At 40.8% G+C, this 27,990-nt stretch overlaps 2 protein-coding genes and 1 long non-coding RNA gene across 14 annotated transcripts in view; 1 reads left to right on the top strand and 2 right to left on the bottom strand.

Moving 5' to 3' along the window:
* Positions 1-13,365, bottom strand: part of RBKS (ribokinase) — a 72,067-nt gene extending 58,702 nt beyond the window's left edge. For 2 of the 4 annotated variants that reach the window (XM_072991325.2, XM_020793119.3), the window contains exon 1: positions 13,132-13,353. In XM_072991325.2, coding sequence (XP_072847426.2) covers positions 13,132-13,184 — 53 coding nt within the window. In that variant the 5' untranslated portion in view covers positions 13,185-13,353. Of the gene's footprint in view, positions 1-13,006; positions 13,089-13,131 lie in introns of those variants that run through there. The other 2 variants (XM_020793118.3, XM_078383027.1) reach the window with 2 other exon arrangements.
* Positions 1,710-9,380, bottom strand: LOC140704715 (uncharacterized). The gene is made up of 2 exons (XR_012084079.2): positions 6,633-9,380; positions 1,710-6,535 (listed from the first exon to the last, which is right to left on the bottom strand). It is a non-coding gene; the product is annotated as an uncharacterized LOC140704715 (long non-coding RNA).
* A 189-nt stretch (positions 13,366-13,554) lies between the features above and the next one.
* The window catches only part of BABAM2 (BRISC and BRCA1 A complex member 2), a 226,112-nt gene continuing 211,676 nt past the window's right edge, over positions 13,555-27,990 (top strand). For 2 of the 9 annotated variants that reach the window (XM_020793133.3, XM_078383026.1), the window contains exons 1-3: positions 13,673-13,767; positions 19,483-19,635; positions 25,908-25,984. In XM_020793133.3, coding sequence (XP_020648792.1) covers positions 19,508-19,635; positions 25,908-25,984 — 205 coding nt within the window. In that variant the 5' untranslated portion in view covers positions 13,673-13,767; positions 19,483-19,507. Of the gene's footprint in view, positions 14,433-19,482; positions 19,636-25,907; positions 25,985-27,990 lie in introns of all 9 variants that reach the window. The other 7 variants (XM_078383024.1, XM_078383025.1, XM_020793128.3 and 4 more) reach the window with 6 other exon arrangements.

The raw sequence follows: 27,990 nt of genomic DNA, 5'->3' as shown, positions 1-27,990 counted from the left end.
TTATTTTGTTACAGACTAACAAAGGTACCTCATTAAATTTTTTCTTTCTATTTTCTTGTCCCTGTTTGGGGTGCATAAATTAACCTTACAAACATACAATCCTCTGTTAAACACTATAAAAGTCATTTGATGCAAATGCAGTAAAAATCATTTGATACAAACACCGGATTTGTTCTCTGTTGTCCCCTCTCTTGCATTGTTGTCATAACTGTTCTTAGCACATTCCTCTTCCCCTTGTTAACATCAGTTGATATAGGGGTTGGAATATTAACTTTTTCTTAATTTTGTTTGTATTTTTGCAAAGTCAGGCACTTTCCCAAGCATGCTTCTCTGTGCACGGGTGCTGCAGTTTTGGCCAGCCAAGGACCCACATTCCAGGTAAAGCCTTGCTGTTAGTACAAAGCATCTTGTACCCCATAAAAGAAATTAAATGAAATGTTCTCACTAGTTGATTTTGCATCTTTAACATGCACATTGATTGCTACAGAACTGATAAGGAAATGTAACAGGGGTCTTGAATGGAAAACTGATACAAAACGTGGTACCCAAGCTGTTTAACATACCAAGACTTTTTAAGCACAAGTTTTCAAATGACTAGGGAGCATATTGATTTGAAGAAAACACTTAATAACCAAGGAAACGGGCAAAAGTACTGGCAAGCAAACATGCTAAATGCCACATGGCAGAAGATGTTTACACAGGACTTTGTTCCTGGCAAAAGGAAAAAAAGTTACAAGGGTGTTGACAACACAGCACAATGTTCAGTTTGTGAATATCTTGAAAGATGACAAGATGGAGTAAAAACCTTGCAGGGGATCCAAAGGGTGTATTTCAGCCTCTAAGGTCCAAAAAATATGATGCCAAATAGGAGATGGAGAGGGGAAATCATCTGAGAAACTTAACCATGATGGGATCTGTCAGAATATACAATATAATTTTTTATTCATTAGCAGCAGGAAGCTTTTCGTATATTTGGACTAGGAGAGAAGGACTGTACAAGATTATTTTACAGTGAAAGCAATAAAGAGACTTGTAACACCTTAAAGACTAACACATTTTATTTGGCATACAATATTCATAGTTTGTAACCACCTTCGTCAGATCCATGGAATGTTACCTGCATATGCAGAGATGTATACACATGCTTTGGGGAAATGAAGGCGAAAGAAATGCGAAAGTTACAGACACTGATGATACAGCAAAAACAGGTGAGCCACTCTTCGACCTGGCAGAGAAGCTCATCATTCCGCCTTCCGTCAGGAGTGGCTAATCCATCACGAGCTCCAGAGTGGTAGGAACGGCGTGCGGAGCTTGCAGCATCAGTGGAATCATGAGTGGACAGTCTGGTCCCAGGGGACCAGCCCCTTGTTCTCTGCACCTGTGGGGGGGATATTTGTATACAAATACCCCGATCTCTAATACTAACCATATCCTTAACTCAGTGCCTGCTTTCTGCAGCCCAGTATTTATTCTGCTCCTAGTCCCACCTGCCTTTAACATTAGAACAGTTTTATTCCTTTTTATTTATTAAAATTTTTACATCCTGCCCGCGTATAAAAGTGTCATTTACAGCAGCTGAAAATACTGTATGGAAATAGGATGATTTTGTAAAAAGACCAATTAATTAAGGAATATAGGTCTAATGTGGTCTTGTGCTAACAGCAGTGGATTAGGGCTCAGGAGACCCAGCCTCAAATCTCAACTCAGCAATGGAAACTCACTCAGGGATGGCAATGGCAAACCTCTCTTTGAATATTTCACCTATCTTGAAAGCCCTGTTAAGGTCAACCTAATGTGGAAGCAATTTGATGGCACAAACACAACAATTATGGATTATCAGTTTTACCATTGAAGTCAGTGAGATGCTTCCTAAGGTGTTTAGCACTTCCTAAACACTATCAAAGGCTTGGTCTAAAGCTAAGTGAATTAAGTGGTAGTTTGGACTGCACCACCTCAAGTTGCCGATGTAAATGGCATTTCTGAATGCTACACCCTTTAAAAACAGTTTTAAAAAATAGTAGACCAGGGAGAAAGTGTTTAGAATAATTCCTCCATTGCTGACTTGTTTTCCTACCTGAGGTCAAGTCCCAACCTTTTTCTTTTAATGTGGAAAAGCCACTGAAAATCTGGAAATCATTCTGCTCTCAAATTCTGTTGCATATGGGGACCAAGCCCAGCGTAGCCGTGCATTCAGCAGTTCACTGGACAATGACATGTACTAGAATTCCATGTACTAGAATTAAGAGGCTAGTATCAGAGGGGCAGATTCCTGTGTTTTCAGTCTTGTTAGTGTAAAGTCCCTGCCTCCTAATTAGTCTACTAAGACATTACCAGCCTGCATTTCTATGTCAAACTCAGCTGCGGATGGGGAGGTTTCCCATCCATGTCCGGCATAGAATCATATCTTGTTAGCCTCATTACATGCTAGTTATAATGTCTGAAGCTTGGTAGCTTTAGCAGGCATCTTCCTTTTTTCTTTTCTTTTCTTTTTTGAAACAAGGCTGACCTAACGCAGGAACTGCTTTACTTGGTCCATATAGTTGCACATTCCATTATGTACCCAAGTGACTAATTTTAGTTTTTGGTATTTGAGAAATTGCTGGAATTAGCAGGGAAAGTACTGTAATTAACAGCACCAAATGAACAGACAACAGTGAACCTTTTAATATTAAGGGACACCCTCTGAACATAAATTATGTCCAAGCTATACATAATAATAAAGTTAATCCTTGCTCATCTAGCAGCAAAGTTAAGGACATATTTGCAAAGAAGATACACCTCACAACTACACCTCCAATTTGATGACAGCTAGCTACATTATTTGGGAGAGAGAAAATACATCATATTCTCTCAAATATAATATTTGCTTGACTTGATTCATGGGCTTCAGTAACAATAAACTGAAAACACATAGTATTTTAAAAATCCTCTTTTTCACTATTGGTTAAATGCTAGAAAGAGCGTTTTGCAGAGATTATGGCCCTAGTCACTTAATGCAGCCTGCTTGTTAATGCAGCATGCTTGAATGTAAACTCACTGTGAACAGGAACAAAGGCCTTGTTATCATGTCGCCTGTTACCCAACATTAACTGATCAATGCTAAGCAATTTTTCTTGAAGAGGGAAAAGGAACATTAATACTACAATCTTGTATGAGATTTGTGTGTCTGTGCGTGCATGGGTTGTTCTGGATAGAAAGTTGTAATGCTTTTTGTTTTTAATTTAATGTTTATCTTTTTAGAGACAAAACAGATCATGTTACTGCAAGTTTCTCTGGAACTAAGTAACAAAGTGTTGTATGACAGGCAGATCATAATTGTCCAAGCCAATTTATAGCAAAACAAACAAACAAATAAACAAACATTTTATAAAAATCAAATAAAAAAATTAAAAATTGCACGTTAGTTTCTCTGAAACTCAATGTATAAGTGTTTCTTTAAATTTGTACAGTGACTTATATTTGGTCTTTCCACTCTGCTACAGGAGAAAACTCTGAGCTAAACCTGACTATTTTCTCCTATGAACAAACAATACCAATTCATTTATTCCATTACCCAAGTTGTATCCCTTAAGAATTAAGCAATGGTTTCCAGCGCTCATGTGGGCTATAATGTTAAAGAGTTTGGTAAATGAAAGCCTTATCTCACAATCCATAATTTTTAATTACTGGTTCTCAGTGGAATGCCTCAAACGTCCACTGATGGCATCACAGTCTACTGCCATGGAAATAACTAGTACTGTACTACAAACAGCGATCTCACTTCTCTGGAAGTCAGGGAAGACTGTGTGAAGGAGAAATGACAGCTGGGATAAATCAGCCTTCAAATATAATAAACATTTATAGTAGCCTATTTAAACACACAAACACACACTCTTACTAGCTTAGGGGCTGGTACAGGACATGCAAGGCTCCTGTAAAAGTCTATTCCTCCTCTCGCACTCTTGTATTCTGCTTCTAACTTACCAGATGATCACAATCCCAGAATCCAAAATAGTCTTCTGGCATTTTAAAGATGTATTTGGTTTGGCAGAAGCTTTCATGGCCTGCAACCCACTGATACCCACAAACTTCACCAGTGGGCTGAAGTCTACAAAGATCTATGGCAAAGAAAATGTGTCTGTTTTTAAGAGTTTGGGGTTTTGGCTGCAACAAACTACTGTATAACATGATTACCCCATAGAAACAGTTCAACTTTTATCTTCTTGAGACTGACCAAACTCTACTCCCACTTCTCAGGTGCCACTGTCTTACACTCAACTGGCCTTTACTACTACTGCTTTTTACTCATTTTATCTCTTGCAACAGCTTCCACAGTTCTATCCCACAGCAAGTATCTCTGTTCTTTCACATGACATAATGCTACACAAACTCCTACCAGCAGTCTGAGTGACTTATTCATTTATTTAAATTTATATCTCACGTTTCCACTTAAAAAAAAAACACACACACACACACACACTCCATGTGGCTAACAATATAGATTTTGCTCCTGAACTTTATAACTGCATCACAGTTAGATTTGAGACTGTTGTCTGCAGAGGGAGACAGTAGAAGTAGGTTACATAAGTGAATCCCTGTGTAACTCTGATGATTTAAATAAAGATAGGGGCTTCTTAGCATATTACCTATATTAATAACTCAGTTTTCTATAATATGTGAGAAAGAGTTGGCTCCCTTGACATACTCTGATCTCTGCTCTAAAAGATGTCTTAGGCTGAAATCCTGTTGCTTAGCATTGTAAGTCACAACTAGATGAATAGATCCATTGATATAATGGAACTTAGAGTTGGCTCCTCAGATCTCCACAGAATATTAAATAAAACAAAAACAACTGGATTTGAGAATCCAGTTCTGCTACATATTCTCACATGGCATGGAATCACAGACTTTAAGGCAGGCTTCTATTAAAAAGACAGCGGCATTTAAAATGTGTATTTAATGCAGGATGCAAAGAATTGCTTGGATCAAGAGAGAGAACAATGAAAAAATACTCGAATGGACAAAGCCCAAGAAATCATAAAACACAGCATGCAGAAAACTGGAATGTATTGGTCATGGAGTAAGAAACAAAAAGTACCGATTGTTGTAGTATTCACAGAAAAATAAATGGAAAAGGGAGAAGAACTTAATTGGTTGAAAACACTTAGCAATTGCCTTGAATGCAACACAACTTCATTGTTAGAACTCTTCACTGATTAGAGCTGCTGCATCCAAAATTAAATAGCCATGATGATGTCCATCTTCTGGTAGCAGAGGAAGTAGAAGAATTAAGTACAGAGACCACTGGCCTTCTATGTTCTTACTACTCAGACAAATTACTCCTGCCTGGATGAGCTATACAAACAAACCAAATGATTGTTGTTATGGGTTTTTCGGGCTCTTTGGCCATGTTCTTCAGAACACAGCCAAAGAACCCGAAAAACCCACAACAACCATCAGATCCCGGCCGTGAAAGCCTTCGAGAATAAACCAATTATTATTGGTATCTTTTATCTGTGTGGGCACGTATGTGTATGTATATCTATATACACAAGTAAGTATACTGTATACTCATGACACAATCATTAAACTGCATTACTGCAACTAAAATTCTGTTTATGAGCCAGATTCAGTCCCAAGTAGCTGGCTCAAGTTCCACTCAGCCTTCCAAGGTCAGTAAATTGACTGCCCAGCAGGCTTTAAACACTATGGGGTGGTATATAAGCAGCACACTTAGCTATTTTAATTTTTCTCTTCTCCACACAGTAGCATTTTGTAGTTGATATAACTTCAATGTGTTAGACTGCAAATATGGAACAAGCACAGAAGTGCAGGGGATGTTCTTTTTGCCTGAGTGGCTGCCCTTTCTAAGCCTGAGAGTAACTCGGTATCTGGCTTTTCATGTGCCGTTTGGAAAGTGTGAGCAATTATTCCATTGCAAAATAAATAATTATATAATGTAATGCAATTTCAGTAACAGCTTTGATATTTATTCTGCACCTGCATCCAGCTTGTGCTTGAGGCAAGAGGTAACATCCAGCTCCATTGTTTAGATATGGGGTGCCAAGAAGAAACACCTTACAGAGCATATATGATGAGGATTATATCTGCAATCAAATTCGTGAGGAGAAGACGTGTTACAGGCTTTCATGCTTCTAACACATATCTTGGTGTCTGATAATAACTTCTGTAACCAAGGGTGTCCACATTTCTGGATATTTGCATGTCTGGGATACATCCCTCTGTATTTAATGGCTTGAGTAACATAATGTGTGGCAAGAAAACACTGCAAAAGCATTTCTCAGCACTCAAGTCAGATACTCTGAAAAATTCTTGGCATGCTGACTTCTTAAAACTGAACGTCTGCATACAGTTCTGCACAATGTATTTCATGTATCAGGAGTAAACAAATTTAATTATAGGATAATTAATAATACAACAAAGTGATCTCAAGTGTTTCATTCAATGTTTATAGGCTTGTTTAAGGCTGGATGGAAATCAGGAGCTGGAAGGTGGCTCCAGGCACATTAGGCAACACGAAAGAAGGCAGGGCATTCTGGAGGAGATGAGAAAGACAAAGAAAAGGTGGAGCAGTCTAAGCACATCATGGGGAGTGTGGAGGAATCCAGCAGAGATAAGAGAGGTGCAGTTACCTTTTCTCCACAAAGATCCCAAATCTTGAAGGAAATAAAACAGATCTCTTTGAAAGCTATGAAGAAAACGGATATATTGTTCAGTATGTAAGAGTTAAATACTACCATGTTTCCCCGAAAATAAGACAGGGTCTTATATTAATTTTTGCTCCAAAAATGCATTAGGGCTTATTTTCAGGGGGATGTTTTTTTTTTTTCCATGTACAACAATCTACATTTATTCAAATATGGCCATGCCATCTTCTTCTGGTTGCTGCACAATGGTGGAGGGTGGGGTTTCACTTAACTGGGGCTTATTTTTGGGGTAGGGCTTATATTACGAGCATCCTGAAAAACCATACTAGGCCTTATTTTCAGGTTAGGTCTTATTTTGGGGGAAACAGGGTACTACTACTACTACTACTACTACTACTACTACTACTACTACTATACCAAAGAAAAGATGGTTTGAACAACACTGATTCATGATTACACATCAAACAGGGATTTGTACAGAGAAATGAAGAAGCAACAGACAATAGATAGCTTAAATTTTAGAGCCAACTTGCAAGTCATAAAGGGACAACAATGACTCCTAGCCTTTGCAAGCCATTGGAAATATGTCTTGAGCAATCATGCCACCTCATTTGGCCTCAGAAGAACCCCAAGTGGCAGCTGAAGCAAAAAGATAACCCCGTGTCTAGGTCTACCTGGATGAATCACAATCATACACCTACAAAGGCTCAAACTAGACAAAGTGTTTGCCATGCAGTTTGCTTTTGCATGGTTGATTTCTTTTAATGATGGGGATCTGGATCTGGACTAAAGTGTAGATCGATAGAATAAGGTATTTTCCTCTTTTTTCTGCTGCAGTCCTATTTGGAACTGGAACTTCACCACACCCCACACCTGCTGCAGTCCTAAATAGTCAAGATGGCTAAGGGCCAGGTGAGCTGACACCACGCCAGCTGGAGTTGTACTGAATTCAAACAATTCACAGCCAGGAAATGCTAGAAATTATGTAAGGCTGCCTTTGTCCTTACTTAACTTTGTGGATGCACACCTTAACACAGTGAAGGGGTTTGAGCATGTTGGTGAAGCTGAGAACTATGCTATCAGAAGGCCAGACTCCATTACAAGCCTGGACTTCCAGCAGAATCATCCGAGGTGAAATGATCACAGCTGAGACACTAGAATAAGATGCATCCACCCTCTTCAAGGGTAACTGCAACATCAGAAGAAGAGGGTGGATAGTTCCGATGGGAATGGTAGCTACTGGGCAGCAATGGCAGATGAGGCAACAGTGTTGATCCTCAAGCTTTTGCTAGTACTGCACAGAAGGTAATTATAAAAAACTAATGAACTTTCCTTACCATGAAAGAGCAAAGGACAAGTATGAACAGCATGGTTGTTAGTAATGCAACTAGATTAAAATAGAAAGGATATCTAGTGGCTGACATGCACAGAAGTAAAAGGAAAGTCTGATGCTGCACAGTACATGCAGTTAACACATGAAACATGAGAAATATGAATCAAGGTATATTGGAAACCGTAAAGCAAGAAATGGACTGTATAAATATTGCAGCATTTGATGTCAGTAAACTAAAGTGCACTGGAATGGGGTACAGTGGTGCCTCAACTTACGAATGTCCCTACTTACGACCATTTTGAGTTACGACCAGCTCCAGCTGCAAAATTTTGCTTCTACTTGTGACCGAAGCTTCAAGTTATGAACAGAAAAAGGCAGGGAAAAAAGACAGGAAATTCAAATTGCTAACTGTAGGTGGCAACAAGCTGCTTCTTTGTAGCTCTTTTGCCCCAACAGTTAGAGAGTATGTGATTGGAGGAGGCTGCCTGGTAAGGTAAGGTGCTGTTTTCTGCTTTTTAAAAATTGTTCTGGGTGTTTTTGCAGCGTGGTTTTGGGCTGGGGGGTTATGTTTCTGTGCTGTGATGAGTCTTGGGGGGTTTGTTTGTTTTTTGTCCCCCCCATTTCCAATGGGTCTTGAGTGGTTTGATTGCTTTTTGGAGTGTGTTTTTCCCCATTTCCGATGGGTCTTGGGGGTTTGTTTTTTGGTTCCCCCCATTTCTGGTGGGTTTGGGGGGTTTTGGTTGATTTTTGTTTATTTTGGGGTTTTGTTTTGTTTTTGCACCCCCAACACATTTCTATGGGGCTTGCAGTCTTTTATTATTATTTTATTTTTTGGGGGTATTTTTTTTTGGCCGAAATGGACCTCTGGGTAGAGTGGGCGGCATATAAATTAAATAAATAAATAAATAAATAATTGGGTTCCCATTCATTCCTATGGGAAATGGTGCTTTGATTTACGACCATTTCGAGTTACGTTTATTTTCTGGAATGGATGATGGTCGTAAGTCGAGGTACCACTGTACATGACGAGGGGTAATAGAAATATTCCAAGGTAAGGAGGTGTAACTGATTGGTTGATATCTTGTGTGATTTGAGAGTACATTCATGTGTCCCAGCTCTGTAAAGCTTCAGGGATGTTGGTAAGTCTTTTGAGCCAAGTCCGAGGTACCAAGACTTGAGTCAATTTCCAGGTCCCACGCCTTGCATCCGAGTCCCAAGTCTCAGATGCAAGCCGGGAGGGGACATATGCATGCACATACTCATCCCTCTGACTTTCCTTCCCAGAGCAGGCTCTTGCCTCTGCGCATGCTCGGAAGCAGTGGGCCTGGCTCCTGCCCCCACTGCCTACCTGCTCCTGCTCCTGCCACACCCCTTCCTCCCCAATTCCACCTCCACCCCCTACTGCCTACCTGCTCCTACCACTGCCCCCCCACTCCTCTACCCCCCTCCACCTACCTGTTCCTGCTGCCATTGCACACTGCAATGTGTAGGCTCAGGTTCCCTTACAGGAGCAAGGTCTGCTCCTTCTGGACATGCTTAAAAGTCTGGACATGCCCAGCCAAGCCTGCCACTTCTGCACATGCTCAGAAGCAGTGGGCCTGGCTCCTGGAAGGGAAACCAAGCCTGGTGCTTGCTTCTGAGGACAACCGTGTGTGGCAGAGGTAGGAAGGAACAGGTTGGTATGAGGGGGCACGAGCCAAGCTCACTGCTTCTGGGCATGCACAGAGGCAAGGGCCTGCTTTGGGAAGCAACTTGGAAACATGGTTCCAAGTCCCAAGTTACATTCGAGTCATTGGGGGAAAACTCCAAACAAAGTCCATGTTAAGTCTCAAGTCCCCATCCCTATAAAACTTTGAGGAATTCTGCAGCACATATCAAGTAATGTTTCAATGAGAAAAGAGATCCCTCAAAAAAGGCTTGAATCTATCGGTTAGATAAATGAGTTACTGACTATGTCTACAACATGTGACTTAAGGCAGCTAGGTAGGACAGTGGGGCCATATGAGACGATGTGGGAGAAACTTTAGTCCTCTGGCTGTTTAGGACTTCAGCTACAGAAGCACCAGCCGGCATAATGAACAGTAAGGGATTGCAGGATGTGTTTACAAAACATCTGAAGAATTAAAAGTTTCCTGTCTTTGGTATAAGATTTTTGTTCACAGAAGAATGAAGGCATCATCACCCACTTACTTATAGTTCAGCAGATCACCTTAAAAAACATTTCAAGTGTGAGGTCAGGGTTATATTTTACATAAAGTTGCTTTTTACACTGTGAGCTATCTTAAGGTTTGCGGTCAAGGAGTGGATTTTTGTTTAGTCGTTAAGTCGATGGACCAGAGCACACCAGGCCCTCCTGTCTTCCACAGCCTCCTGGAGATGGGTCAAATTCATGTTGGTAGCTTCGATGACCACCTCGTCCTCTGTCATCCCCTTCTCCTCTTGCCCTCACACTTTCCCAACATCAGGGTCTTTTCCCTGTAAGCAGCATGCTTTCCAGGGTGTCTTCTCTTCTCATGAAATGGCCAAAGTATTGGAACCTCAGGTTCAGGATCTGTCGTTCCAGTGAGCACTTAGAGTTGATTTCCTTCAAAATGGATAGGGTTGTTTTCTTTGAAGTCCAGGGGACTCTCAAGCGTCTCCTCCAGCACCTCAATTTAAAAGCATCAATTCTTTGGCGGTCAGCCTTCTTTATGGTCCAGCTCTCACTTCCATATATCGCTACTGGAAAAACCATAGCTTTGACTATGTGGATCTTTGTCGGCAAGGTGATACCCCTGCTTTTTAAGGTGCTGTCTAGGTTTGTCATCGCTTTCCTACCAAGAAGCAGGCGCCTTTTAATTTCGGGGCTGCTGTCTCCATCCGCAGTGATCATGGAGTCTAAGAAAGTAAAATCTGTCACTTCCTCCATATCTTCCCCTTTTATTTGCCAGGAGGTGATGGGACCAGTGGCCATGATCTTAGTTTTTTTGATGTTGAGCTTTAGACCATTTTTGCATTCTCCTCTTGCACCCTCATTAAGAGGTTTGTTTGTTTTTTTAACTTATATGCCACCCACTCTACCCAAAGGTCTCTGGGCGGCTTACAACAATTAAAATTCAATTAAAATACAATAAAAAATAAAATGATTAAAATACAATTAAAATTGCCATCAGGACCCACAGTTGATGTTATTTCAATTAAAAAGCCTTCTGGAACAGGAAGGTTTTGACCTGCCGCCAAAATGTCATCAACGTCGGCGCCAGACGAATTTCAGTCGGGAGGGCATTCCGTAGTCTGGGGGCAGCTGCTGAAAAGGCCCTTTGACTACAAGCCATTCCTCTTACTTCCTTGAGGGACGGCTCTTTCAAAAGGGCCCCCTGGCTAGATCTTAACTGCCAGGTAGGCTCATATGGAAGGAGGCGGTCCTTCATGTATCCAGGGCCCAAGCCGTTTAGGGCTTTATAGGTTCTTTAATTCCTCCTCATTTTCTGCCATCAGAGTGGTATCATCTGCATGTCAGAGGTTGTTGATATTTCTTCTGGCAATCTTAATTCCAGCTTGGGACTCATCCAGTCCAGCCTTTCACATGATGTATTCTGCATATATGTTAAATAAGCTGGAGGATAATATACAGCCTTGTTGTACTCCTTTCCCAATTTTGAATCAATCAGTTGTTTCGTATCCACTTCTAACTGTTGCTTCCTGTCCCACATATAGATTTTTCAGGAGATAGATAAGGTGGTCAGGCATTCCCATTTCTTTAAGAATTTGTCATAGTTTGTTGTCGTCCACACAGTCAAAGGCTTTCACGTAGTCAATGAAGCAGAAGTTGATGTTTTTCTGGAACTCTCTGGCTTTCTCCATAATCCAGCGCATGTTAGCAATTTGGTCTCTTGTTCCTCTGCCCCTTCGAAAAAGCTTGCACTTCTGGGAGTTCTCAGACCACAAGGAGTGGGTACAAGGTAAAAATCTACTAAAAAAGTAACTTCTTTGTCTTGCATGAATACTCAGACTCATTTGCAGGGAAACATGGTGCATATTGATAGAAATTACATTAACATATATTTCAGCTGAATTAGGTATCATATTAGAAGAAATATGGTCACTTTATTTACATCGCATACAATCAGGAATCAATTCTCTTTTATTCTGCTCATGTATCTCACTGAGGGCTGCTGCCTTGCTAACTCCAAAGATGTGTAAAAGCAAATTTCACAGTAAATGCTATTCAATTTGAGTATTATTACCTGCAGCAATACGCCAACAATTTTTACATTTCAGTGTAATTTCCTGATTTACAGATAAGTGACCCTCAAGTGTTTGTAAGCTTTCAAGATAACAATTTGTTTGTAATGAAGGAAAGATTGGAGCAAAAAAGCCGGGGACACCCTCATGATGTCCTGTAGCCTTGAGGCAGTTGGCTCACTGCTTATTAAGCAGGTTTGCCCTGAATCAGACATGGTTTAGTCATGCCTTAATACTTAACTTTCAAATTTAGGAGTCCTGTGGCAGCTTAAAGACTAACAAATTTAATTTGGTATGACATGAGTTTTCATAATTTTTGGACTCAGAGTCATAATTCTGTTTATATACCTAAATGCTACTTTTCATTGTTACCAATTTTCAGTTCAGTGAAATTTTTATTCAACTCATTGAATAAATATTTATTTTGGTTTCATCAAAAACATGATACTGTATGTATTTTGCAGCCCACTCCTATCTATTCAGTCCCACTGGATTTATATGAGTTTACTCCCAAGTAAGAGTACATCTGAAGGGTACTTCCAAATAAGTCTAGCTGATATTAATGGTAGGCAAAGCACAATATCAAATAGGTAGAAAAGCTTTATTACCCATCAAGTGTATCTAGAAGAAATGTTGATTCAGCAAATAGATCCTCAGTCTAGTTAATATACTGTTTAGACTAATCAGAAATATAATTTTCCATTAAACTATAATTCCCAGGATCCCATATAGTAGCCAGTGGGATTCTGGGAGTTGTAGTCCAAAAGATAATTTCACCACCTGTGAATTAGTTCATACTCACCAAGTTATAAGGGCATTTGTTTTTTTCCTATTCATTAAAATCCAATGATTATGTTTGTTTGATTATGCTTCAGCATCGATGTTTAGACACCTGAGAGCATGCAAGATCTCATTTGCATTACTAACCTCACCAGATCAGTCATACAGGATCCCACCACCATGACCTCCGCAGCTGCCATGTCGGACAAAGATTTAGCAGCAGCAAGAAGATCCTTTCTCTACACGGTACACTTCCTAGTCTACACGGTGTAACAACGCGCACTACGACTACCTGATCTCATCTCTCTATTTGCCCCTTGTACTTAATTTTCCACAGCCTGCGGGGTCCTTCACCTACCTGATCTGTTCATCCCGTACAGTGCCTGAACGCTACTTTTTACGATTCCCGACCCCAAAACAAACGGCTGCTTCCTTTTTCTCAAAAAAAAAGAACAACTCGTGTCAGTCACTACCATCTCAGTGCTTTATTACAGCCTACCGAAGGCATTCTATTTGTTTATTTATTTTAAAATTCAGGCGCACGTTAGACATCTATGTAACCGCAGAAGCCCACTCCCTTTCTTCGTTTTTTCAAGCAGGCTTCGGGAGCGCGCTTGGTTCTGTCGGAGAGGTTTGCGGGCGCGAGCACGTCACGTATAGGCGAGAGTAGGCTGGTGCACGCAGGCGCAGAAGGTGTGTAGGTAAAAACGAGCGGCCGGTGCCGGGTTTTTATATTTTGTGAGGGGGAGGTTAGTCCGTACTTCCTCAGTGCACTTTGCGGGGGTCCGTATTATATGCATACCTAAAGTAAGACTGGATAGAGTTGTGCCCTTTGAAGGGAGAGGGTCAGTGGGTTGATATGTAGGGTTTTCCTTCCATGCCTCTGCCTGGGGGGGGGGAGGGGAAATGCTGAGGGGAATGTAAACTGTACAGCTCTTCAGGGAAGAGCTTTCTGTGCGGCAGGACGGCTTCGTTCTCCTCCTCCCTACCAGTTGCTGCTTGTACTAGGTTTGTGCTGATGAGATGCAGGGGATGTCGTAGTATCACTTCCTGTGAGTCTCATAATTTGGACAGGCTAACCTGTTGTGTTTATTTTTTATGGAGTTCCTTGTTAATCTAAAAACCGAGAAGACAGGTTAACAAAAGCGTTAATTTAGGATGGGTGGTGGGCATTTTTTTTGTAATTCTTTACTATCTTTCTTTCCTACCTTTTTTTCCACTGAGCAGAAGACAGTGTACATGACCCCTCCTCTATTTATTTATTTATTTATTTATTTATTCATTCAACCAGCCTTGAGAGGTAGTTAGGCTGAGAAGTAGGGATTGGCCTGAGCCAATGTGGGGAGCTTCATCATGACTGGCTGCGATTCTCCAGGCCTAGGCCAAAGCATTTATAACTGGTGTGCTGTCTTAATTGGTTCACCTGCAGTCATCAGTCTACAATACAGGTAATACAGTATAGCAGTAGGCTTTATAACTTATTATCCTTCTGAAATATAGTGTTTATTTGCCATCAGAATTGTAGCATTGGCCACAATTGTAGTATCTGCCATGGAAGACTGTGCCTCCTTCCAGAGCAAATGTAGAGATGATATGGAGAAGGAGGAGGAAGAAGCCCAGCTCATCTTTCTGTGGAAAGTTGTGTGCTACATTTTTGCCCACCACATGGCTGTTAAACAAAACTAGTCGACAAAGAGAATAAAATTACTGCCTGGAATCATTAGGATGAAATTTTTGAGAGCTGGTGCTAAGACAGGGACTAAATGGTCTGAGTTGTAAAAGGCAATATCAAAAGGGGAATGGAGATGCAAGTGGTTTATCCAAATGGTGAAAAGGAGTTAGTATAAGTTGGATTCCTATGAGGTCATGTCCTTTTATGACCTTTCTTGAGGAGGTAGGGTGGGCTTCTAGAGCCTGATTCTTTGCAGACAGTTTGGGCTTTGGTGTTCTTCAGTCTCAGCTAATGGGAGTACAGTTTAGTGCTATATCCTAGCAGCTGAAGCTGAAAACATGTGGAAGGCAGCATTTTGTGAGTAGAGTATCAGATGCTCTTTTGTACAGGGCTGCCTGTTACCTTCATGGATTGCAAAGGGGCTTGAGTAACTCAGAGAAGCTATGGGCTATATCGTGCTGGGACACCCAAAACGGACAGGTCATAGTGGAGAGTTCCGACTAAACGCAATCCACCTGGAGTAGGAAATGGCAATGCCACTCCAGTATCTTTGCCAAGAACGCCCCATGATCAGAAACAAAAGGCTAAAAGATATGACGCTGGAACCTGGGCCCCTCAGGTCAAAAGGCGTTCAACATGCTACTGAGGAAATGCGGAGGACAAGTACAAGTAGCTCCAGAGCTAATGAAGTGGTTGTGCCAAAGCCCAAAGGATGCTCAGCTGTGGACGTGCCTGGAAGTGAAAGGAAATTCCAATGCTGCAAAGTAAAATACTGCATAGGAACCTAGAATGTAAGATCTATGAACCTTGGTAAGCTGGATGTGGTTAAACAGGAGATGGCAAGAATAAACATCGAGATCCTGGGCATCAGTGAACTAAAATGGACAAGAATGGGTGAATTCAACTCAGATGATTCTCATATCTACTATTGTGGGCAAGAAGGCCGTAGAAGGAATGGAGTAGCCCTCATAGTCAACAAAAGAGTGGGAAAAGCTGTAATGGGATACAATCTCAAAATGATAGAATGATGTCAATACGAATCCAAGGCAGACCTTTCAACATCACAGTAATCCAAGTTTATGCACCAACCACCATTGCTGAGGAGACTGAAATTAAACAATTTTATGAAGATTTACAACACCTTCTAGAACTGACACCAAAGAAAGATGTTCTTCTCAATATAGGGGACTGGAATGCTAAAGTAGGGAGCCAAGAGATAAAAGGCACAATAGGGAAGTTTGGCCTTGGAGTTCAGAACGAAGCAGGGCAAAGGCTAATAGAGTTTTGTCAAGAGAACAAGCAGGTCATCACAAACGCTCTTTTCCAACAACACAAGAGGTGACTCTATACATGGAAATCACCAGATGAGCAATATCGAAATCAGATTGATTATATTCTCTGCAGCCAAAGATGGAGAAGCTCTGTACAGTCAGCAAAAACAAGACCTGGAGCTGACTGCGGCTCTGATCATCAGCTACTCATAGCAAACTTCAAGCTTAAACTGAAGAGAGTAGGAAAAACCACTGGGCTACTTAGGTATAATCTAAACCAATTCCGTTATGAATACATAGTGGAAGTAAAGAACAGATTTAAGGAACTCGATTTGATGGACAGAGTGCCTGAAGAACTTTGGATAGAGGCCCATAACATTGTCCAGGAGGCAGCAACAAAAAACCATTCCAAAAAAAGGAAATGCAAGAAAGCAAAGTGGCTGTCCAACGAGGCCTTAGAAATAGCAGAGAGGAGAAGGGAAACAAAATGCAAGGGAGATAGGGAAAGTTACAGAAAATTGAATGCAGACTTCCAAAGAATAGCAAGGAGAGACAAGAGGACCTTCTTAAATGAACAATGCAAAGAAATAGAGGAAAATCGCAGAAAAGGGAAAACCAGAGATCTGTTCAGGAAAATTGGAGATATTAGAGGAACATTTTGTGCAAAGATGGACATGATAAAGGACAAAAATGGAAGGGATCTAACAGAAGCATAAGACATCAAGAAGAGGTGGCAAGAATACACAGAGGAATTATATCAGAAAGATTTGGATATCCTGGACAACCCAGACAATGTAGTTGCTGACCTTGAGCCAGACATCCTGGAGAGTGAAGTCAAGTGGGCCTTAGAAAGCCTAGGTAACAACAAGGCCAGTGAAGGTGATGGTATTCCAGTTGAACTATTTAAAATCTTAAAAGATGATGCTGTTAAGGTGCTACATTCAATATGCAAGCAAGTTTGGAAAACTCAACAGTGGCCAGTGGACTGGAAAAGATCAGTCTGCATCCCAATCCCAAAGAAAGGCAGTGCCAAAGAATGCTCCAACTACCGTACAATTGCACTCATTTCACACGCTAGCAAGGTTATGCTCAGAATCCTACAAGGTAGGCTTCAGCAGTATGTGGACCAAGAACTCCCAGAAGTACAAGCTGGATTCCGAAGGGGCAGAGGAACTCGAGACCAAATTGCTAACATGCGCTGGATTATGGAGAAAGCCAGAGAGTTCCAGAAAAACATCCACTTCTGCTTCATTGACTATGCAAAAGCCTTTGACTGTGTGGACGACAACAAACTATGGCAAGTTCTGAAAGAAGTGGGAGTGCCTGACCACCTTGTCTATCTCCTGAGAAACCTATATGTGGGACAGGAAGCAACAGTTAGAAGTGGATACGAAACAACTGATTGATTCAAAATTGGGAAAGGAGTACAACATGGCTGTATATTGTCCCCTGGCTTATTTAACTTATATGCAGAATACATCATGTGAAAGGCTGGACTGGAAGAATGCAAAGCCGGAATTAAGATTGCCGGAAGAAATATCAACAACCTCCAATATGCAGATGATACCACTCTGATGGCAGAAAGTGAGGAGGAACTAAAGAACCTTGTAATGAGGGTGAAAGAGTAGAGTGCAAAAAACGGTCTGAAACTCAACATCAATAAAACTAAGATCATGGCCACTGGTCCCATCACCTCATGGCAAATAGAAAGGGAAGATATGGAGGCAGTGACAGATTTTATTTTCTTGGGCTCCATGATCACTGGATAGTGACAACAGCCACGAAATTAAAAGAAGCCTGCTTCTTGGGAGGAAAGCGATGACAAGTCTTGGCAGCATCTTAAAAAGCAGAGACATCACCTTGCCAACAATAGTCCAAATAATCAAAGCTATGTTTTTTCCTGTAGTGATGCAAGGAAGTGAGAGCTGGACCATAAAGAAAGCTGACCGCTGAAGAACTGATTCCTTTGAATTGTGGTGCTGGAGGAGGCTCTTGAGAGTCCCCTGGACTGCAAGGAGAACAAACCTATCAATTCTAAATGAAATCAACCCTGAGTGCTCACTGGAAGGACAGATCCTGAAGCTGAGGGTCCAGTACTTTGGCCATCTCATGAGAAGACTCCTTGGAAAAGACCTTGATGTTGGGAAAGTGTGAAGGCACGAGGAGAAGCGGATGACAGAGGATGAGATGGTTGGACAGTGTCATCGAAGCAACCAACATGAATTTGACCCAACTCCGGGAGGCAGTGGAAGATAGGAGTCTCTGGCGTGCTCTGGTCCATGGGGTCATGAAGAGTCGGACACGACTAAACGCTGCCGCTTGTTACCATCTTTTAAGCATCTTTTATTTATCTCCTGATCTGGATACTCCCAGCTATTGATATTAATCCCTGACTCTTCGTCAGCAGCATTATAATTTCAAGCACAAATCTGTAATTTCAAGGTTGTATTAACTATATTGACTATTACAAGTCTGATCTTCAACCCCTGTCTCAAACTGCTTGTCCTTAAAGGCATGAACTCTGTTATTGGGTGTTAATGGGGTACTGTGAACAGTTTGTCCTGTTCATTTGTGGCTTTTATTAAATAACAGTACAGCTTTTGGTTTTTTTGTGTTTTTTTTGTAGGACTTGTAAATATTTGTGGAAATATTTTTGAGCAATATTAAGTCTGTAAAGATTGACTATGTGGTAGTTAATTAGAGTGATGTTAGATTCATTTTTTATTTATTTTGAGTTTAATGTGTGTGAAAGGCCTTTGGAGAACATTGTGCTAAGATACTGACACTACCTCTGACTTTTCATCCAGTTTAGCTCTGCTTTCTTTTAGCCTTTATAACTGAATGACTGCTTCTGGATCAGTCCACCATTTGTCCAACTTTTGCTAAAATATTAAAGTGTGATTAACTCTGAAAACAGAAGTTAAACACAACTTCTGTTTTCACAGTTAATCACACTTTAATATTATAGCAAAAGTTGGACAAACGGTGGTTAGTCTTATTTATGTTTTAGGATGGAGAATCAGCTTCAACAGCCCTCTTTATGAAGCAGGTTTATTTCAATAAACCATAGTTAAGACTAGCAATAGTTTCACATTAAGACATCATATTAAATATAGATGGCTGAAAATGAAAACCACTATCTTTCTTCATGTAGTAAAGCTAAAGGAGCAATGAGAGAGTATTAAAACCTGAGACTATTGTGATAAACGATAGATTGTCATGATGTGTGAATGCAATGATGAAACTAAAAATTCATGAAATTGAGCTAGGCTGAAGTACAGTAACAGATGTTCAATAAACCCTGAGGATGGAGGGAAGAATACTGAGTAATGCTTTGAACTAATACTGGTAAAAGTGCTAGCTTATACAACCTTTCGCACATTAAATTAAATGTAGGCCACAAGTTTTATGGGATTGCCTGCCAAGTGATTCATTCTTGTCTTGCCTTCATTCTTATCTTACTGCTATTTATTATGTCACACCTCTATTAAAATGTTTTTCTTATAACAATTGTATACATAGTCTTTAATATTCTCTCAATTATTTATTTTGTAGACCTGGATACAGTATACAAATTAAGATGTCCCCAGAAATCACATTGAACAGAATCTCTCCTTCACTTTCTCCTTTAATTTCAAGTGTGGTCAGAAATGGAAAAGTAGGACTGGATGCAACTAACTGTTTAAGGATTACAGATCTGAAGTCTGGGTAAGCTTTCTCAGTGAACTGAATGCCCATGTACTGATTTAATTTTCAATAAGCAGATCCAGTGTTTCTCATTTATCTGGAATGCAGTGATTAAAGAAGTTCTGATCAATCTTTGACACTGCTGTAGAGGCTGTGGTTTAATGTGTTGTGCAGATCAGATTTTTTTCTCCCATCAGTAGTTCTTACAAAATGATTTCAGTTCCACTTCATGTCTTGGTTTCTTACCTTTTCATGGCTGTTATTGAAATGCATTTTCCTTTTTTGAGTGAAGAAAAATTGAAATATTTCTTTGTTCATGTCAAAAGCACCACAGTACAATTAATAAATATGTCAGATAAATTTTTCACAATATCAGGCAACAGCAAGAGTTTTTGGGACAGCTAACGTCAAATCTTGCATGATAGACTACGCTGACATAGGTATTAATTTGTCTGTTTTTAGCCACACTCAAAAATATTGTATCAGTGTGAAAACCCACTTTCTTAGATTCACCTTGGTTTTGCTAATCCTAGTCTGTAGCCTCTTAATTGACCAGCAAATAAACCAGTTCTCTATGTGACTGGAAGCTAGAGTTTCCTTGGGTTCTATCCATTTTCAGAGATGGTTAGTTCTTTCTTTGCACATGTTAGTTTTGATATTCTCTGCTCTTCCTTCCTTCCTGGGATGTAGTTGAAAAAGAAAGTGCATTTGAGGTAGATGTTTTTAGTTATTCACTATTAACTGCTACCTGTCACTTGTAGATAATTAATTTTTAAAATTTATTTACAAGATTTTTTTAGTCTCTGAGCGGCGTACAATAATATTAAAACTTTAAAAACATTAAAACCATTAAAATAGGCAATATTATAATAATACCCTATATTAAAACAGTCATTAAAACATTAATATTAATAAATCCTGCTGCTCATATGATACTATTTAAAGAATAGTATTTAAGTAAAATGCTGGCTAAACAGAAAGGTCTTTGTCTGGCTCTGAAAAGCCAAAACTGTTGGAGCCAGGCAGATCTCTATAGGGAGGGCATTCCAAATTTGGGGGGGGGGGGCAACAGCTGAGCAGGCCCTATTTTGGCATGCCATCCCCCTCATCTCTTTCGGGGATTGCATCTTCAGAAGGACTTCCTGGCCTGAACTTATAGTATGGGCAGGCTTGTATGGAAGAAGGCGGTCCAGTAGGTAATTTTATTAATAGGGTTTGACTTCAGTCATTCAGTAACGATTCTGTAGCTTTCATTGAGTGCTACATCTACATACAGTGGTGCCTCACTTAGCGATTGCCTCGTTTAACGATGTACAGTATTCGCTTAGCGATGAGGTTTTTGGAGTGATCTTGCGCTCCATTTAGCGATGTTTCCAATGGGGAAATTTCGCATAGCGATGTTCGGAACCTTGCTTCGCTTAGCAATGACAGTTTAGGTCCCCTGTTTCGCTTAGCAATGTCTGTTTTTGCTATTTTAAGTGTGTCTTAAAATGTCCAAAAACTTTAAAATGCTTGGAATTGTGAGTGCACCTTGTAAAACCTTTGCAAACTTAATTTGGCTTTGTTCTGAGTCTTCATTAATTTTTGGTGAATTTTTCCCCCCATTGGAATACATTGAACTGTAGGTTTGACAGCGAAAACGGACCTGTCAAAACCATTGAAATGCATTGAAACCTATTCAATGCATTCCAATGGGGGAACCGCGTTTCGCTTAGCGATGTTTCCTATGGCGATTTTTGCTTAAAGATGGTAATCTGTTCCCATTGGAACGGATTATCCGGTTTTCAATGCATTCCTATGGGAAATGGTGTTTTGCTTAGCGATGTTTTCCCATAGCGATGTTTTTTTTTGAACCAATTAACATTGTTAAGCGAGGCACCATTGTAGTTTGTATGGGCTGAACTATACTACACTGGGCTGACTTTTTTACCTGCAGAATAGCATAGGGCCAAAGCTTTAGTACTTCTTGGTTGTGAGCCCCAACTGGTTTTCGTCTGATTGAGCAACAAGTATGAAATGATCAGCTTAAATATAACTTCTAGTGCCATGAGGAATTAGTTGATTTTTGGTGTGAAAGAAAGAAAAAGAAAGAAAGAAAGAAAGAAAGAAATCAGCACACTGGGGTAGACTATACTTTTGAATCTTCAATTGGCTGTGTTGTCTTTGAAAGTTAACCAAAACAATCTATGATTTTGCAAAAGGGTTTCCATTACTTCAATTACCTTCTAGTTCTTAGTCAGATTATAGAATTTTTGCAGTGTATTATCATCATCATCATCATCTCCTCAGAACTGCAGAAATTTAATGATGAACAGTATCATAGATAGTCAATATATCAACAAAGAAGAATGAAAATGAAGTAACATGTTTTGTCTGTTCTACCTCAGGTTCATTTGCCTTGGGTCATTCTCTCAAATCACCTATTGGCACATAATTATATTCTCAGTTTGCCATCTGTTTGTAGTCTATCATCTGTTGTTCAATTATTGCTATAGCTTGCTTTTCAGGATATTTGCATAGGTATAAAAGCATGTAAGGCTTATTAGTGGAGAATTGTGGAAATGGTTTCTAGTGATAAAGTTCCTGTTCCCATACATATATAAAGGCCATCAAATACAATCTTACTGTACTGCTATTTTGTGTTAATTGTGTGAGAATTTAGAATACAGAATTTGGCAGCAACATTACTTATGAGTGTTAGAGGAAATTGTATATAGGCTGAAATCTTGTTGCTTAAGGTGGTAACTAGTGTGGATCTATTGAGTCAGTGAAACTTTAGTTGACTTCCCAAATCCCTGCTGATGCATTAGACCTATTCTGGCTGCAGCATACTACACTACACAAGATTTCAGTCAATATTTTGAGCAGCAAAGGTTTCAGATTATTTTGGATTACTTCTGTCATGATACGTGCACCACAGAATTATTAACAATTGTCCACCAACCCACCTGCCTGTATGCTTTCCCCAAGGAAATGCTTGAAGCAGGGTGTATGCACTGGTGAATGCTTTTGGTGTTTCTGGGCCCTGTAACTTGAGGAAGTGGTGTCTCTTCCTCTTCAGCCTTTTTAGCCTTTCATATGAGAATAATAGGTGGGGGCAAATTATTGGGTGACAATTTATGAAAGTGGGTTGGGCATCTTTTCATAGCAAAGTCAAGCATTTTGCTCATACATTCTTTCTCAAGGGGAAGAGTAGGTGGGAAGGAAACAAATTCTATTGAAAGCATATTGGGTGCTTTCAAGCAGTGGCATCCAAAGATTCATCTTTTCTATCTTTCCTGCTCCAAAGTAGGAAAGGCTGGTGATGGGGTGATCTGGTTGTGATGTGTGTGACTAAAAGGCTTGGGCACCTTCAGAGAACTACGGCTAAACATTTCCAGCTTTTGAAGTGGACACTAGTGAAGATTGCCTTCCCACGTCTGCAACTCAGAGTTAGGCAGATGTCTGTCTGCTTCTCAGAATTACCACTGGAAAGTGCTGCACTTTCTGCATCTACTGTGTTGGATGCCTTTGTTGATGCCTGACTCCACATCATGGCAGAATTGGATTGTGGTCTTCTTTGATAGTTTTCATGTGTTTGGAGAGACATGGAAGTTTGTATAGGCAGACCTGTTACACGTATTCTAATCTAAAATATTCATCAGTTGTGTTCCTAAGAAACAATCAGGTTTACCACAACATTCCTAAGTAAATTCTTCCAGTGACCAATACTCAGCATATCTAGGAACCATTTCTACTATGTAGCCTGAATCTGTTTTGTTATACTTAGAATCCAGTGTTTCTATTATTTTCTTTCCCACATTTAAGATTATAGTCTTATACACACTTACTTCAGAGTAAACTTAATTGAAAACAGTAAGAACTGCTTCTGAGCAGATTTTACAGGCTTGCTGTGTTAGTAAACAGAGAAACAGTGATGCCTTGACTTATGAACTTAATCCGTAATGGGATGGTGTTCGTAAGTCAAAATGTTCGTAAGTCAAAGCACCATTTCCCATTGAAATGCATGGGAATGGGATTAATCAGTTCCAGCATTTAAAAATATACCAAAATAAAAATAAACAGAGCAAGTCCCACACTGGGACTACAAAATAAATAAGTAAAAATCCAAAAACAAAACAACACAGCACAGAAACATACCTCCCAGTCCAAACCCACCCTCCAAAAACCCACCCAGAACGTTTTTTTTTTTTTTTTAAGGAAAAGGACCTTACCAGTCTGAAACCTCTCAGGCTTCCACCACTGCAGCGACCTCTGCAGCTGCCCGGCTTGGGCTCCGACCGCAGCTGCCCGGCCAGGATGGGTCCTAGCTAGGCTCTGTTTCCCAGAGCCCGGCCGGGAAGCGAGCAGTGCGGACATACCCCCACGCTGGAAGGCAGGAGCCCGGGAAATTCAAATGGCCTCCTGGCCGGGCTCCTGCCTCCTGATGCAGGGTCCGTCCACGCTGCTTGCTTCCCAGCCAGGCTCTGCTTCCCGGAGCCCAGCCAGGAGGTGAGCAGTGCCAACAGACCCAGCGCCAGGAGACAGGAGCCCGGGAAATTCCAAAATAATGGAAAATCATTATTTTTAGATTTTCCTTATCAGCATTTCTTAATAGAGGTATAGACTTTGCATTTGGGGCAGGGGAGGGGGAATTGACTTTGTTGTATAGTACAGTGGTGCCTTGCAGAACGAGCGCCCCGTAGAGCGATGAATTCGCTCTACGGTGACGCTTTTGCGATCGCTAATGCGATCGCAGAGCGATGCCCCCAATGGGCGAAAATCGCAGAGCGAAGGGCGGTAAGCGGTTTGCTTAACAACCTTCGCTTTGCGACCCGCCGATCAGCTGTTCCGCGGCTTCAAAATGGCCGCCGGAACAGCCGAAATGGCCGGGTGCAGCTTTTTTGTGCCCTTGATAAGCAAGGGGAGGGCGCGAAAACACTGCCGGAACAGCTGAAATGGCTGCGCGCAGCGTTTTCGCGCCCTCCCCTCGCTTACCAAGGGCACGAAAACGCTGCGGCCGGCCATTTCGGCTGTTCCGGCGGCCATTTTGGACTCGCCGGACAGCTGATCGCAGCCATTTTCGCGCCCTCGTTCAGTGAGGGGAGGGCGTGAAAATGGCTGCCAGCCATAGGGAAGCATCGCTGAATGGTGAGTATTCGGCCCAATTGGAACGCATTAAACCATGTTTAATGCGTTCCAATTGTTTTTTTCTTACCGCTCAGCGATGTTTCACACAGCAAGGGTTAATCAGGGACGGATTAACCTCACTGTGCGAGGCACCACTGTAGTTTTTATCTCGTATACCAGGCTGGTTGTGGTTGATTTTACTGCGACAAAGTTATAGAAAGAAATAAAGGAGCTATATTTTATTAAGACAATAATGACACATAACGATTAATCAGAACACATACAGTTTAGGTAAGGGTGCAGTTACAGTATTGAAATTGATTAAGAGCTGGATTGGGGTACTTGAAGTTGGTTTAAAGTCACGTAATCATGTGGCCGTTGTGTCAGTATAAGCATAGTAATAGGACAATTTGTAATCCAGTTTTAAGCTGTGTAGGAGACTACATGGGATTTCAAATCACTGTCTGTGTATGGGGGAAGTTTTATATAAATGTGACTGGATTGGATTAAAAATAAACAATCCCTGTCAAGGTGTTTTTAAAAAACCCTCTTGCTGGCTAAAACTATTTGTGCTTTGCTGTAAATTGTGTAGTTGGAGATTTGCAAATTGATTTCAAGGGGGCTAAATCTGTTGGAAATATAGGAGTATTTTGAAGTGTAACTATGCCCTAAGTCAGGGGTGGGCAATTAATTTCTATAAGGGGGCCACATAAAAAATCTGAACTATGTTTGGGGGCTGAACCAACTTTACTTAAAAATAAAATGAAACAGTGATGTTATGATTTTTGTTTATTTTAGACTTGTTAATCTTCACAAATACTAAAGAGTTTTTTTTTGCGGTATGTTAAAGATAAGCAACTGAGCAACTTTAGACAAAGAGCTATACATGGTTTTGATGTTCAAAACTGTGTGCGTGCCGGACAGGAGTGGCTCGCGGGCCATATGTGGCCCTTGGGCCGCACTTTGCCCAGGTCTGCGGCCTAAGTAATGATTCAGAGGGTTCATCAGAGAGGCATTACATTTATTTAGAAATGAGTTCTGCTTTGTTCATTGATGCTAAATACAGCTAAGGACAACATTATTAACCAGCTGGAGGGCAGGAGCCTGACCCTCTTAAAGATTAGTTATGTATGTGTAGAGGGCATATATCTCTGTTTATAAAGTCCCTTTTCCTTTTGCTCTAGGTGTACATCCTTGACTCTTGGACCCAGCTGTGATCGCTTTAAACTGCATATTCCATATGCTGGAGAAACACTAAAATGTAAGTGCTTGAACTTTAGAATCCTTTTCTAACATTCTTGTCTGCATAATTTGGGATCTGAGACTAGGCCAATGATGACTGGTAAAACAGTCTTCTCTTTCAGCAATTCCAGCTGTAGAATGCAACTGGGAGACTTGCCTGATTTTCGAATATTTGATTATTCTAGCACCAAGTAAATATCTTATTTACTTGCTTTGTGTTTGTATGTTTTAAAATTAATGTCCATAATCTTGCTGGTAATTCAAAAAATGTAAGATAAATGTGTAATTCACCACAACAAATTGCCACTACCTAGTGCTAGTTGCATTACAAGGTAGACTTCTAGCAAAGCAAAGCAAAGCAACCTTTATTGGCATAAAACAGTTAAAACATACAATCCGATAATAAATTAAAGTAGTAGGAGAAGTTAGGTTAGTTTTTTTGAGGTTTGAAGAGTGAGCACCATAGCGAGGAACTCAGCTACTGGAGTCATAGTTTCCAGAGAAAAGTCATGGAGGAGGAAACCTGTCAGAAGCTGGGGGGGACCAGAGAAGCCTGAGATGATTGGACCTAGAATTCGGTCTCGGAGATCTCTAAACTTGGGGCAGTGACACAGAATATGCGAAACTGAATCGGGTTCTAATCCGCAGAGGTTACAAGTTCTTTTTTCGAAGGGTACTCGGGCATATCGCCCCTTGAGGACCTCGGAGGGGAAAATATTCAGCCGCGCTAGCATAAAAGCCCTCCTGGTTAGGGGGTTCAGCAGGGACTGTAAGTAAAAGTGTCCAGAGCCAAAGGTAGGGAAGATACCATAGTGGATAGGAGAGCATATTTGGTTGATACTGGAGACCAGATGGATATACTCGGACTCCCATAGTTTCTCTTTAACAAGAGAGAGCGCCTGATCAAAATTGCTGTTAAAGATGGAGTTTAGAGGTATACCAGTCGATTCAAGTTTGGTTTCACATAACGTAAACCACTTGGATTGATAATGGTCCTTAAGTAGATGTACTAGAAGAGAGTCTGGGTCTGTTTTAAAGAAAAGGCGGAGCCAGAATTTGAATGTGAGTGCCCACGCTACCGATGAGGGTAGATGCATGCCTAACTCTAGGGCTATAGTCGATAGTTTAATTGAAGTTGGTATCCCTAGAATCCAGCGGTAGAAAGAGGCAGCCAGTAGATCTGTTTTGTTGTCCATAGCATTTATCCAAATTGGGGCGCCATAGAGTAGGCGGTTAATCAGTTTTGCCTGAAAGATTCGGGTAACAGCTGGAACAAACTGGTTCCCGGCGTTATAATGGAATTTAGTTATCGCACCAAGAAGACATGAGTTGGATGCGATTGCAGAATCTCTATGTATGGTCCATTTGAGCTGAAAATGGAATAGTAAACCTAGATACTTAAAGGATCTCACCTGTTCAATCTGTTGACTATTGATTTTCCAGTGTAAGGGCTTCCATGATTTTGAAAAGACCATAATCTTGGTTTTCTCAGCGTTAATAACAAGATCATTGCGTAAGCAGTAAGATTGAAATAGGGAGAGAAGTTGTCTTAGACCAAGACTAGATATAGAAAGGAGAGCCGCGTCGTCCGCGTATAACAGAAGAGGAACGGGTATCTTATTTAGGATCGGAGCAGACTTTTCGGCTAGCAGCAGCTGAGAGCGTAGATCTGCTAAAAAGAGGTTGAGTAGGAACGGAGCTAAGATGCAACCCTGTCTCACTCCTCTGTTAATTGGGATCTTTTCCGAGATGGAGCCACTATAGTTGAAACGGACTTGGCAGAAGTTAGCGTGGTGTAATTTACGTATTAAAAAGAGAAGACGTGGGGGAATTCCCCACGCGGCTAGTTTTTCCCACAAAATGGACCTATTGACGGAGTCGAAGGCCGCTTTCAAATCAACAAAGGCCACGAACAGGTTCCCTTTAAACTGATATACATACTTCTCTGCTAAGAACGAGAGAGTTAATGCGTGGTCCAGTGTTGAACTACCTGGGTGAAAACCGATTTGCTCTTGTCCTGGAAGA

Source organism: Pogona vitticeps, chromosome 1, assembly GCF_051106095.1.
Source record: "Pogona vitticeps strain Pit_001003342236 chromosome 1, PviZW2.1, whole genome shotgun sequence".
Taxonomy (NCBI): Eukaryota; Metazoa; Chordata; class Lepidosauria; order Squamata; family Agamidae; genus Pogona; species Pogona vitticeps.
This window is presented reverse-complemented; position numbering and strand designations above follow the sequence as displayed.